This window comes from Coloeus monedula, assembly GCF_965178545.1.
Source record: "Coloeus monedula genome assembly, chromosome: 1".
In the NCBI taxonomy this organism is placed as follows: Eukaryota; Metazoa; Chordata; class Aves; order Passeriformes; family Corvidae; genus Coloeus; species Coloeus monedula.
In genome coordinates, this window is record NC_138781.1 from 135,592,202 (window position 1) to 135,605,660 (window position 13,459).

At 39.0% G+C, this 13,459-nt stretch overlaps 1 protein-coding gene across 1 annotated transcript in view; it reads right to left on the reverse strand.

Moving 5' to 3' along the window:
* RAD54B (RAD54 homolog B) overlaps positions 1 to 13,324 on the reverse strand; it is a gene marked incomplete at its 3' end in the record, with an annotated part of 63,592 nt that extends 50,268 nt beyond the window's left edge. Inside the window, 3 exon segments of the mRNA XM_082296877.1 lie at positions 9,333 to 9,504; positions 10,158 to 10,311; positions 13,268 to 13,324. Of these exon segments, the coding sequence (XP_082153003.1) occupies positions 9,333 to 9,504; positions 10,158 to 10,295 (310 nt within the window). The 5' untranslated portion in view covers positions 10,296 to 10,311; positions 13,268 to 13,324.
* Between the last annotated feature and the right edge of the window lie 135 nt (positions 13,325 to 13,459).

Genomic DNA, 13,459 nt, shown 5'->3' on the forward strand with positions numbered 1-13,459 from the left:
ACCTAAAATGGAACCCTGGTACCCATGTGCTTAGAAAAAAATGTAGAAAGATTCAGCAGCTAGGATGGGGTATGTTACACACCACTGAATATAGTGAGCTATTATGGCAGTAGAAACATTTGGCAAGTATCAAAGCAGTTGCTCACTCTTGCAAATGACTTTGGCAGCTGCATAAGATGAGAGTGTCTATAGGTAGTAAGGGCTGCAAAACTTCCATTAGCTCATCATATAGTCCTCTACTGACATGACAGCAAGACAGTGCCAAGTCACTTGATCTGCCTGTCTTTAAGAGCCTGCTTGAGCAAAGGGTGGGTGAGAAAACTTTCAACTCCAAAGATTTCTCATAGGGACAGTTGTTTCATGGGAGATCTCTAAAGCTAAGGGGTGCAGGCATTATTCACTAAGGAGGGGGTTGAAGAAGTTCTGTGAACCAAAAGTCATAATACAACTCCACCTGGAAGTTACAGTGCTTAAATACATTCACACCAGACCCTTTAGAAATAATACTTTTAGGTCATTCATGTTTCAAATGGCTTTCTCATGTCACTTGATTTTTTTTTCTCATCTTCATCAGCACTTTCACCATCAGTTTTATACTTTATTGTTCTTATCTTTGCTGTACCTGGATCTCTCAGGCCACTCCTTTCCTTTCTCCTGCAAAATTATTCCTAAACCTCTGTCCTGCATTGGAGGTGAGACAAATAAGGGAAAATTTTACCTCTTCTTTTTCCTGCATCTGTTTTTGTGATCAGCTTCTAGCATGTATTAACTTCCAACCCCTAATAGTTCTTGCAACTGCTACAAGCACACAAACACACAGAAGTTAACAATGCAATAATTACCTTTACACAACTCTCTTTAAACTAGCCTGAATTACATCCAGCCTGCTCCAGAGCTCTTATCAGATAAAATTCCAAGCATAAAAGATAAATACAATTCTGTCCCTTCTGCTGATACAAGGCATTCTCTCAACATCTAGCCCACTGAAATTGGGAATATATGAGTTAGCAAATTAAAATGCCCCCCATGCCAAATTTTAAAGAATTTATCTTCATCTCAGTGTGACATTCCAAGACCCACACATTCAGATCAGTAACCATCCTTCAAACTAAGTTTGGCTTAAAGCTACAGGACTCTAAATTATAATACTATGTGACTGTACAGCTCCATGAATTCGCTCTTCACTTTATAAGTCGTGTCCTTAAAAACAGAAAAGTAAGAGCCCCATTCTTTACAAATTAAGAACTGTGTCCATTCCTAATGCATGCTTATACCTCTCTGATCCTCTCTTCCAACGAGATTTTTGATGACTAATCAGAAGCAGCTGAGAAATACAGAAAGGTTTGAAAGTCTGATTTTCTCAGGATATTTTCCCTAAATTCTCACATCACTAGCAAGATAACCCCTAGGAAAAGAATTAGTGTAACAGAAGCCAAGTTTCTGCAATTCTCCTGTTTTGTTCATAGAGAGATTAAAATTTTGGAGATTATGCTTTTACATACTATCCTGAAAATACTACCCTGTGCACTATTCCCTGCATTTGACAGAGGAACAGCTTTCTCCATTCTTCTAATCTTGCTCAGCAGATATTTTGAAGCCAGTGAGATAACCATCTTATCACTATCTTGTTGGCTCAAGGAAAGTCATATTGTGACAAAGCTTCTGTTCCAGGGAAAACTTATGGCCCAAAGCCAAAAGCTGGGACTGCACTCTAGTTAGGCTGGCATGGCAACAAAGGGGATCTAAACAATGAGCACAGCCACAGAAAGATTTGACAAGTAGCTTTGAAGGCATCCAGGCCTAGTTTGTCATAATACTCATGCTAGCTCAAAATAACCTCCCAGTTCCCTTCACTAAGGCATTTCTTATCCCTCCACCTGATAGCTGCGCTCCCTCTTCTTCCCTTAAGCCAACCTTCATAGCTATTGGAGACATGAGAGCTGGGAATATACACATACACCAACCCTAAACAATCCAAACTAGGACTTTCCAAAGGAAGGGAGAAAGGAAAATAAAAACACACATGAGAAAACATGAATAGCCGTGTATTTCTCTTTAGCCCATCTTACATTCACATAGCCTGATAACAGATTTTGAAAATTAAAAAAAAAAAAAAGAAGAAACTATGTATACCGCTCCCCCTAGAATGAATGAGGGAACAGAAAGAATTATTACTGATAAACCTGAATCCTTTAAGATAGTCTCTATGCAGAGTATTTTCCAAGTTCCTTATTTTTAAAGTTACAGTATTAGCTAATTTCTTTTTCTGTATATTGCAGACTATATTCTGTGTGTTTCATGCAACTCTAGGAGCTAAATTGTAATAAATATATTGGGATAGTAAGTTCATTTCCCAACACATCCCCTGCCAACCCTTGGAAAGGGGTGTTTGCTTTATATCTGCAGTTTCAAAAGTAGACCTCTCTTTCTGCACGAGTGTTTAAGCCTTTCTGCTTGTTTACAAATTTTAATTTTCAATAACTTAATAACTTCAAAAGAAAATGCATGAAAGATTATCATCTGTACATGGAGCACAGCTTTCTTCAATAACAGATATATCACTACTCAAAAGTAAAGAACCTGACAATTTATATTTTTCATTGTAAAGAAGCAGCCACAGTTCCATTTGATAGACAAGTTACTACTGCAAAACTTTCATTTTAATCCCTCCAACTTCTTTGGGAAATGTTGAATATCTTATATTGAATATAATTCTTTATTTTCTGATCATGTAATACCCTTCTGATTTCTGGTTTCCTTCCCCTCTCCTTCATTATCTTCATTAGCTCAAATACAAAGCACACTTAACTGGGGCAAATGAAAAGTACATTTCTCTGCCAATTCACTGCTCTTTTCTCCCATGTGTGAATATCTTGGTTATACCATCTATACTTACATAAAGCCTAGTTATTCACACGGCAGCAAGATATGATCATACCAAATTATAAATTAGGTTGTACTAACTGTGAAAATACCCCACTAGAATTAAGCAAATTTGCATTTGCATCAGTGTTGCAGATGGCTGTCCCATCCAGGAAAGCAGTTTTGCAGTTGCTGCACGTTATATGAGATGTTGTCTTTGGTGGTGAAGCTGCTGTAAAGTTCCTTCTTTCCATCTCACTCTTGGCTGCTAATTCTACTAGCACCGTGTATCTCAGCACTCAGCTGGGGCGCATCCCAAATTCAAGATGAATAAACACCGTTAGGAATGTGACAACAGCCCAGGAGAACACCAAGTGTGCACAATCAGCTGGGGAAACACTAGGGAAGGCCTTAAGACAGCAGCAGAGTAGAAGACATCATTTACACTGCAAGGAAGAGCACCAAGTGAAAGGTGTTGTCTTGAGGAGATGTCAAAGAATCCCAAAGCTACAGACCAGAAAATACAAGACCCACTGTGACTGATGGATAGGTGAACACTTCTGGAACCAGCATCCAATCAGATACGGCCAATTTATCTTATGATGTGTTTAGATCAATCCAGTTTTATTAACGAGTCCCCATCTCTTGAGATCAAACAGCCACAGATGACACCTAAACAGTAAAGAAACTATCCTGAATTGAAAATAAACTTGTCTATAAATTTGTCTATTCATTATTATAAACTATTCTGTGCAGAACATTGGAGGGAAAATGAGGACATTTTAAATCATAAAGATCTAGCAACATAATTTGATACTATTTTGAATAAGAAATTGTAACAAAATTTATAGACTTGTAAAATCTTACTTGCAAACAATGCAGTAATAAATTACTTACACTCAGGCATCCAGTCACATCTTAGCTGTTCTAAGGGGTGCTTGGTAATTATTAAGAACTACACATGATTATGGAGTATCTTTTACCCAAAGATTTAACTGCTTTACCAGCTGTTTATAAAAACATTGGAAGGGCACACAGAACTGCAGCTACACATGCAGCTCCACCACTAAAACAGGACTAACTGAAATATCTCTTCTAGTTCATCTGTGAAGTACAACAACAGAAATTAAATTAATACTTGTACTTTTGCAGATATCCAAGTAATTCTAGGAATAATCTGGTTCATTATGAGATGCCAGGCATGAATGTTTTTAGTTGTGTTACTAGAAACCCTAAGTAGGCAGTTAGACTGAAACTGGACAATATGAAAATCCTGAAAATAAAATTTTTTAATCCCCTGATTAAAAGTGATAGGTAATTGATTGCTACTATCATAAATGAACAGTGGATTTTCTCTTAATATTCACATTAATTGGTTAAAAGGATTTTATTCATATCAAGTGATAAGAGGTATCAGATAGACCTGTAACAACGGTCTATAAAGATGAAGGAACAACATTATGAAAAATTAAGCTTAAGTGTACAAAGCATCCAAACCTTACAGACGAATGTAGTCAATAAACATTAACATTCCAGAGAAGATAGAGAAAATATATTCAAAACCATATGCAAATAATAAGTACAGTTAATATCATCAGCATGAAAAACATTCAGAAACATCTGCTTAGAGATATAGGGTGAGCACATTAACCCTGTAATGAAATACAATTACAATTTGTCCTCAGTGTTAGCTCAAAGATAGTATCTGAGTATGACTTCTGGCAAAGTCCCTCTTGGAAGATGCATTAGCAGATGCCACTGTGATGGATGAAAGACAAGGTACTCTTGAACCAAAAACCAACCAAACAGGAGGTGAACTGTAACGGAATAGAACTCTGTATCCAGTTTTTCTGTTCACCTACATCCGGTTCAAACAGTGAAATCTCAGTCTAACTGGAATGTTGCATCTAAGTGTTCAGGTGAAAGAGCTATCCATTTCCACACACTATATAGTAACCCGAAGGGCAAAACACAGTAACATTCTTCTAGATTAAAAGTACCAACAGAAAGCAAGCTATAAACTCAAATAATAAACATAAATCAAATTATGTATGCTTTTATATAAATGAAATAAATATATATTAAAATCATTAAATTGAAGGCAATGTGGGTAAAAACCTCAGTTCTTGCGAATCCCACTCACTAGTAATGCTGAGGAGATACTAAATATAGTTTAGGGATCTGCCTATTCATTGTTTCTTCAAATTAGCTGTATTTTGAATTGTTATTGCTAATAGAACCTCAGAATGTCATGATGACAAGTAGAAACCGAGCACTTGAGAGGTGCAATAATATCCTTCAAAACACATTTATGGTTTTGTTTTCAGTTACTGGTAAATAGTTTAGGAATACTTAAATAATTTTCATTTTTAAAGAGCATGCGCACTTAGCTGATAGAATTCTTTGGAGGCATGTGAAAAAAAGTATTAATGATAATGTCAAATAAATCACCTCTCTCCCAAAGATCCATTGTGTCAACAAGTACTATATTCTGAATACAAAACAAAGGTATCAAAGAGCTTGCCATGTTCTTTGCCTCTTAAAAACAAGCAAAATAATAAAGCAGTAGTAAAGTTCATTTTCCTAAAAAGATATGTAACATTATTTTCCAGTATTCAGAACTTACAATCACAAGTCATAAACTGTCCAATGAACATGTTCAATACCTTACAGTTCAAACACTCTTAAAATTACAACACTATATGTAGGTTTCATTCAACTGTAGCTACAAACTTATTAAATGTCTCTGGAAATACCTCATCTCACAGAATTTCAGAGTCTCTTGCACTTCACTTTTATTAATGACATTTCAGGGAAGAAGTTTTTTGAAAAGAAGCTTAGAAAAACAAGTATTTTTTTTAAGCCAGATATGCAATAATTTTTAGATTTATTCCATCTAATCAAATCCTTACTTGTCTGCTCCAAGAAATGGACACCATGTGTCAGATAACTGAGTTTTTTTGAAAGAATGCACAGCATTTTCAGGGCTGGGTTTCAGAAAGATTAGGCCTATGAACAGTGCAGTTGTCCAGTGGTTCACAGGTGTTTCAAAAGAATTTCAAAGGAACCTGAGGTATTTATTTTCACATTCCACTGCTGCACTGGAAACCCAAACACAGCAGCTTTGAGTGTGATATAAAACTATCAAACTGTTTATCATCTGCATTAAATGATAAGGAGACAATAAACTGAAATAATGCATACACATCAATCTTAAAATTATTTTAATGCCCCTTTAACAGAGAAGTATGACACTCCAGAGACTGATAGTCAAATATAATTCCATTATAATATTAATAATAAAAAAAACTCCAAACTGACTCTGGCTTTTGCAACTGGTTTCCATTACTTCTGAATTTCATACCAAAGCCAGCTTTGACAAAACAATTTAACTTCCCACTACAAAGAAGGTTATGATTTACATAATCAATGTAATTGCGACATTAGCTGTAACGAATAGCAGACAAGTGACGTAAAGGGCAGAAACTGTCTTGGAAAATCTAAGTTATTAAGAAATTACTTAAGATTTAAGGAAGCCTCAATACAGGATTGTTTTCTCACTACAATGCTTGCATCACCAATGAACCTGAAGACCATAACTAACATTTACATTAGACTTACTTCCTTTATACCACATTTCAGGACAGCTCTTCAAAGCCTTGGAGGGTTAGCCCCATTCTGCAGGCATGGAAAGAGCTTTGGCACAAAATGCCTTGTTCAGAAAGGCAGCAGCACATCAACAGAAGCAGCTCACCCAGTTTCACTCCACAAAGTTTTGGTTATTTTCCTAAAGTCATCACAGAGGACCCACACCAGCTGCACCCAGAATTCACGATACTGAAAAGACATTTATTATCTTTTCCACTTCACAACATTTTTTTGCTGGAATGACTGCTGACTTCCCAGATTTTTTGGAAATAAATCCACTACTTATCTTTCAAGTGCATGGCTAAGCAGAACTAGCAGATACAAATTTTTGCAGATCTACCTTATAAGGAAGCATGACCTATAGGGAAGCATGACCACAGACACTGAAAATTTTCTTCAAGTGTAAGCTTCATCAGAACAACTGAAGTTTCAGCATGCAGCAGATAAACACAAAAGCTGTAAGACTTAAAGACATACAGGGAAGCTGAATTTCCCCACATTAGCTCTGCCAAACAGAGTTCATACACTCTGGGTCACATAGCATGCCAGCGGCAGCATCCTATCACGGCTATCACACCCCCATTTTCTGGGGCTGAAACCCAGGAAGAAGAGTGGGAAAGGCTCTCTGAAGCACCTTACAGAATGGAGGGGGTTTCTGCCTACCAGGGCCTGGAATTTGTGCAATCTCCAGATGCTAGAAGGGGCTTTGATAGAGAAAAAAAGAAACAAAAACCACAAAGACGCAAAAGTGATAGATGAACATGGTTCAGGGAAGAACAAGCGCACAACAATAAAAGGAAAAAGGCAGCCACTTTTAAACAGATGAAAGTCAGTAAGCTTCCTCAGCAAGGCACTGCATCCTGTTGCCAGAGCAAGTCCCATCTTCTTACTAAACTACATTTCTAAATATTTTCCCAGGTGAAAGCTGGAGCTGGACCACACATAGGTCATAGGGCTCAGGTACCTGATATGTCAGCAAGCAGAGAGGCCAGAGACCAAGGACACTGACTGGATATACTGTGTGAGATTGCTAACAAATACCAACATGGACTAGCTGGCAAGTAGCATAAGAGGCTTGGGAGCTAAATATTGGAGCAGCCATGAGTCTGGGCCAGATACCGGGGAGACCAGAGGGTCTGAGAGTTGGCTACTGAAGGGACCAAGAAATCCATGCAAGTCACTCGAGAGACCAGGACACCTTGGGGGTTGGCTCCTGGTAAGTTCAGTTACCAGGCAGACGTGTTTGTACATGTGGATCTCTTGGGCACAAGGCAACTGGGAGATCACTGAAGCCAGGAGCCCACCACTAAGTAGACCAAGTGGCTAAGACAAGTTTCTGGCAGGGCCTGTAGCATTCTTGTACCTGTGGGAGTGCAAATCTGCAAACCAGCAACTGGAGTGGGAGCTGTGGGCCTCTGTGACTCACGTGCCCACAGCTGGGGTGCCCAGCAAATCAAGGAGCCAGCTACTGAACAGACTGAGTGCACAAGGTCAGTTACTGGAAGGATCTGAAGTCTCTGTGTGCATGTGTATTTACATCTACATACAAGTGTAATCATTTGTTTTTCCACAAACAGGCTTTCACCCCAAGCAGCCAGAGAAGGGAACAGGATGTGTCCACGGGCACTGCTTTTGCTTGCCTGAGTGCTGTGTTCCCTGTCTGTGGTGGCCTATGTTACCAGTCATGTGTATGTGTGTATAGGACATACATAAGCCTATTGGGAAAAATTCCCTTTTGGAAATTAGCCTCACTATTGGCTGGACCTGGGGACACGGAGCTGTATCAGTTTTGCTTCAGTCAGGCTTCAAGATTTAAGAAGTCTTATAATAAAATAAAATATGACTTTGTTAAAGCCTTCCAACAATTCAAGGTGGTAAGTGGCCCTGAAATGCTCTTTTAAAACTTCACTCACTACACAAAGTATTATTAATTACATGAACCTTAAACCATCGTTATCAGTGTAATTAATTATGAGGAAACAACAGTGAAATAACTGTAAGACAGGTATTTAGAATGCCTGAGCTGGCTCCAAAAGGAGCAATTTTCATCCATCAATGTTAGTAACCCAGTTCAAGTGCAAGGCTTCCAAGATGTACTTGGCTCCTGAGGTCATACACTTGGATTCATACAACACAGAACTGTGCTGTATCTGTAGTCAGGGCACACCAGGACTGGGAAACGAAGACACTCAACCCCACAATGTTGTTCAGGTCCATCCAAGTGCACTTGCTACAGTTCAGACACTTCAATGTCTTTGCAGTGCTTACTACCCTGGTTTTTCGGAGGCATTTATTACCAGGGCACAGCTGATGAAGTGCACACCCACAAATGAGCAAAGCCACTTCTGCACTGTGGCTAAAGTTGGCTTGAGCCTTAAGTGCCCACTGGAGACACTGAAGAAAAGAAATCCTCATGAATTCTGAAAAAAACCTGAATTCATTCAAAATGGTTAGCCTTCTCTGTATGAGGTCATCAAGGTTTCCAAATTACAACACTTTCCCACTATTTAAGGTATCATAATTCTTGTATTGCCTTCAACTGTAGATTAGAGTGAGTTGGCTATAAGGCTCTTCTGGAAGACGCAAACCTGAATATCAACATTATCAACTGGCTTCCAAAACACCTTGGTTCTTTCCTTTTGTATTAAAAAAGTCATTTAACACTTGTTTCTTTTACTCTATCCAGTAGAACACCAAATAATGCCACCATTACACAGCCCTTGTAATAGTACTTCACAAAAGTTTAGTATATGCAGCCTATCATTCATAAGCTTTAAAATTCTCTTATCATACATGGTAGTAAAAAAGAAAGAGCATCTTACCAGCTTTGGGCACATTTAGCATTTTCATTTCTGCCTTGCTACACTTGTCAACACTGAAACATGCTTTTGTCTTTACTTTTCCAGTTGATTCCAAAGACTGTGTAAAATTTTCATTTTGATTCTGGACGTTTATTTTAGAAAGCAATGAAGCATCTCCCTCTTTCTCATCTATCTGCAAAAGAGAAATAAGTTCACAATAGCATTTTCTTCATGCAGGTGAAGAGAAATAGAGAAAAGAGCAACAAGAAGGGATCTCAAGACATACTAATTGTCATTATCAAACTTGCTACATAAATATATACATCTCTACAAAACTGTGTGCATCACAACAAAAAGTAGGTGCACACAATACCAAACACCTATGTAAACAGTTTATGAATTTAATTTAATACAAGTCTTCTGTAGATAAATAAAAATTGTGATGCTTTTCTGTGTCAAAGGTTTCAGAGAAAGTTCCTTTGCAGCAGAACTGCAACCCAACAGACTGAGACTTTAGTACAAGTATCCTGAGTTCTTAACTGCTTTTACAAAAAATAAAATCCAATAAAGCCCATGCCAAGATGCAATCCCCACCTCCTTTACACTTGAGAATAGCATTTGGGCTCAATACTGATTAATTTTATTTATTTGAAAAACATTTTTCTGCAACCACTCCACAGTTAGAGAAACCTAACCTGAGAAGCAAGATCAAAGGTACTGAGAGTAAAGCTATCAAAATTTTTTCTGAATATATTATTAAACCAGAGATTGATTGTGGTGAGCTCAGATGTTATCTTTTAATCACAATACTGTACAAAATACTTTTTAGTGCACTGTTTGGTTTACCTCCTTTAACTTCATTTCTTGGTCCATCTCCTTAGTTTCATTCTTGAGACAAACAGGAATACACTTCCCTGGTGGTATAAACCTTGGCTTTTTGCCTGCATTTCCTAGGACTTGACTTGGAGCTGCAGATCGCCTCATATTTAACTGTACTGCTCTGGAGGGTGGACAGGAAGGAAGGAAGCAGATAAAGACAACTATAGTCAGGATAGGCTTTAAATATAAAAATGTATCTATAGATGACAACATAAGCACTATTTCAAAATATAAGAGAGCATAAAAGATCTTCAAATAACAGTATTAATTCACAAGCATAATAAAATTTAAGAAAAAGTAGTATTGTTGCAATGCTTTGTTTAAGTACTAAAAAGGATCAACTACAGCAAATACTGCAGCTGAACATCTCATTTTTCATTTTAAAAGCCACTAATGCAGTTCCAATAGCAATAAATGCTCTGGAGATGCACAGTATAGGGCTACTTAACAAACTTACACCAGTTTATAAAAAGAAAAATAATTTTAAGCAAAACTTACTATTCTAAACATTTGAAACATAATTTTGAAAAGCCCATTATTAGTGTACAATGACCAATGAATGCTGAAGGTATGTCTCATACCTGGGAACAGCCTTTTACATTAAACAGTCAATTACATTGGTCATTCAGGTTCACCATAATAAGATTAACATTCAGCAGAAAATTATCTCAGAATTACAGTGGATATTATTGCTCCATGTTATGTCCACTTGAACAGTGGAAGGAATGTATTAGATGTTTTCCCTCAAAATGTAAGACCATTATTCCCCTGAACAACCTTAAGACAAAACCAAACATATGCCGATGTTAATATGACAAAGCTTACTCTGCAACCACTAAAATAACAAGGTATAATCTTAATGCTTCAAAGTAATAGACAGGAATCAAACAAAAGAAGAAAACTCCAATAAAATTACACAGCAGCTGAAATGAAGAAGGCAAGCACAACTTACAGTACAATTACAGGTTTAATTCTCCATTTACACATGTTTATTTTAAATGATCCCCCCAACTACTAGGTTAAAAACAAACCATAATACAGATTGCAGAATCAAACTTCTGTACTATCTCAAAAGCACATTTGCATCCTGCTGCAAAAGCCAGTGTATTTCTGCACCTTTTTTGGTGCTACTCTGCACTCCAGTGGCTTCCTGTGGCACAACCACCGTTCTTGCCAAGGTCTGCACTGAAGCAGTTTGCAAACACGCAGGCACTGGTAGCAGGAGTACTGCTCTCTCCCCAGTACGAGTACAATTAGTATATATGTGATGCTGTTATTAGACATAAATCTTAGGGGCAAAATGGCCTCAACTGTTGTCACTTCCACTGTGGCTGTTACTAAAAATACAAGGAAAGAAGCCTCTGACTGTGTCTACAGCAGTGCACTTAAGTTAGGCCTACCTGACAACAGTGATAGCACATGAATTTTAGTTAACCCTATGCAGTAAGGGAGTAGCTTGGTTTTTATAACAGGAGTATCTGTAGCATGAAAAGTCACTGTGAATACTGCAAAGGTGTCAAGAACCTTCCAGGGGAGCAGACTGCAAGTGCCAGTGCTGAGCACAGCCAGCTTCAGGTGCCATGTGAACCTGGAACGAGTTCTCTACCCAACCTACACTACACAAGAGACACTTGGGAAGACAACACAGGACACCCCATGGCTCTGCATGAGGACTGTGCATAGCATGGCTGCAGTGCTACACTAACCCTGCCCACTGCACTTCTGGTTCTGTGGAATGGGAAAGCTGCGCAATTCATAAATTGCACATATCCGTGCTTAAAGTGCTCTGGTTTTCAAATCCATTTAGACATTGCACTGTCATTTGGTCTTAAACCACAAAAACAGACTCATTAGGAGATTTGAAAATTACTAAGACATTTGAAGAAACTACCCTTTATAACTCAGTAACTTCACTGTTACCAGTATTACCTACCTGCAACTACAAAGACCCTTACAGGTTTGTGGGGTTTAAAATGAAATACTGCATCCAGAAATACATCTTTGTCTTTAAAATAACAGGTTTCATAAAATGTAACAAAAACATGTTTAAAAAAATAATAGCCAAAAGGTTTACATTTTGTCCCTTTACTCCTACACAATAGAAACAGAACATCGTGGATGTACAACAAACCACTGATGCCAGATCTTTTAGATGAGATCAGAGCAGGTGTAGCAAGGGCAAGGAATAGCTCCACATTACAACTAAATGAATGAACATGCAAATACGTCCTTTCCTCAGAGACAGCACCGATACACCTGAGAACCTTGTACTTTCCTTACCGTTAGGTCTGGCTGCAGGGAAACAGCTGCAAGCAATGCAAAAAGCACTGCTCCTAGCTTTTATTAGCAACCAGGCCTGGCCAAACCCAGTGCACCATGAAACCACAGCCCAAACCGTCTCATGGGTGCAGCTGGTTTGTCAGGCATTGAATTCAGTTTTACTTTTATCCTTAAGGGTACATTAATAGCTGCATTAAAAATGAAATACACATACAAAAAATGCTTCAAAGTTTTACACATCCAGCTCAACACGGTGCGCACGGAGCTCTGCTAAAGGCAGCTACAATACCCATATCTCGGCCCAAACTTAACACGCTGCTCCTTGAGTGTTTGAAGGGGCACTGCCGGCACAGATGGAGAGGCAGAACAGCGGCTGTGAGCAACTTCAGAGACATGGCACAGCATCAGCTTTTACTCAGTTAAATTGCAGGCAGAGAGCGCACCGCCTTGAACATCAATATTACTGAAAAATCGCCTCAGATCAGAAGAAGCTGTAAGGAATTTTTACAAGAGCATGTAGTTATAAGACAAGGAGGAATGGCTTCAAACTGAAACAGAGAGGGTTTATATTAAATATAAGGAAGAAATTCTTCACTCTGAGGATGTTAAGGCACTGGAACAGGTTGCCCAGAGAACTTATGGATGCCCCATCGCTCAAGGCCAGGTTGGATGAAGCTCTGAGCAACCTGATCTAGTGAAAGATGTCCCTGCCCACGGCAGGGGGGTTGGAACTAGGTAATTTTTAAGATCTTTCCCAGGGTCATTTCCACCGGGACCCCCGTCCGTAGCTCCCGTACCTGCGGTCCCGTCGCCGGTCCGTCCCGCCTCTGCACTCAATTGTCCCGCCGCGCTCTCCCGGCAGCCCCACCGGCCGCACCGCGCATGCGCCCTGCGCAGCCTTCCCTTCCCGCCTAGCGCGCGTGCGCCGGGGTGGTGCGCGCGGGCCGTCCCGCTGAAGGGAGCGGGGAGCCGCCCCTCCCGCCCTCGGG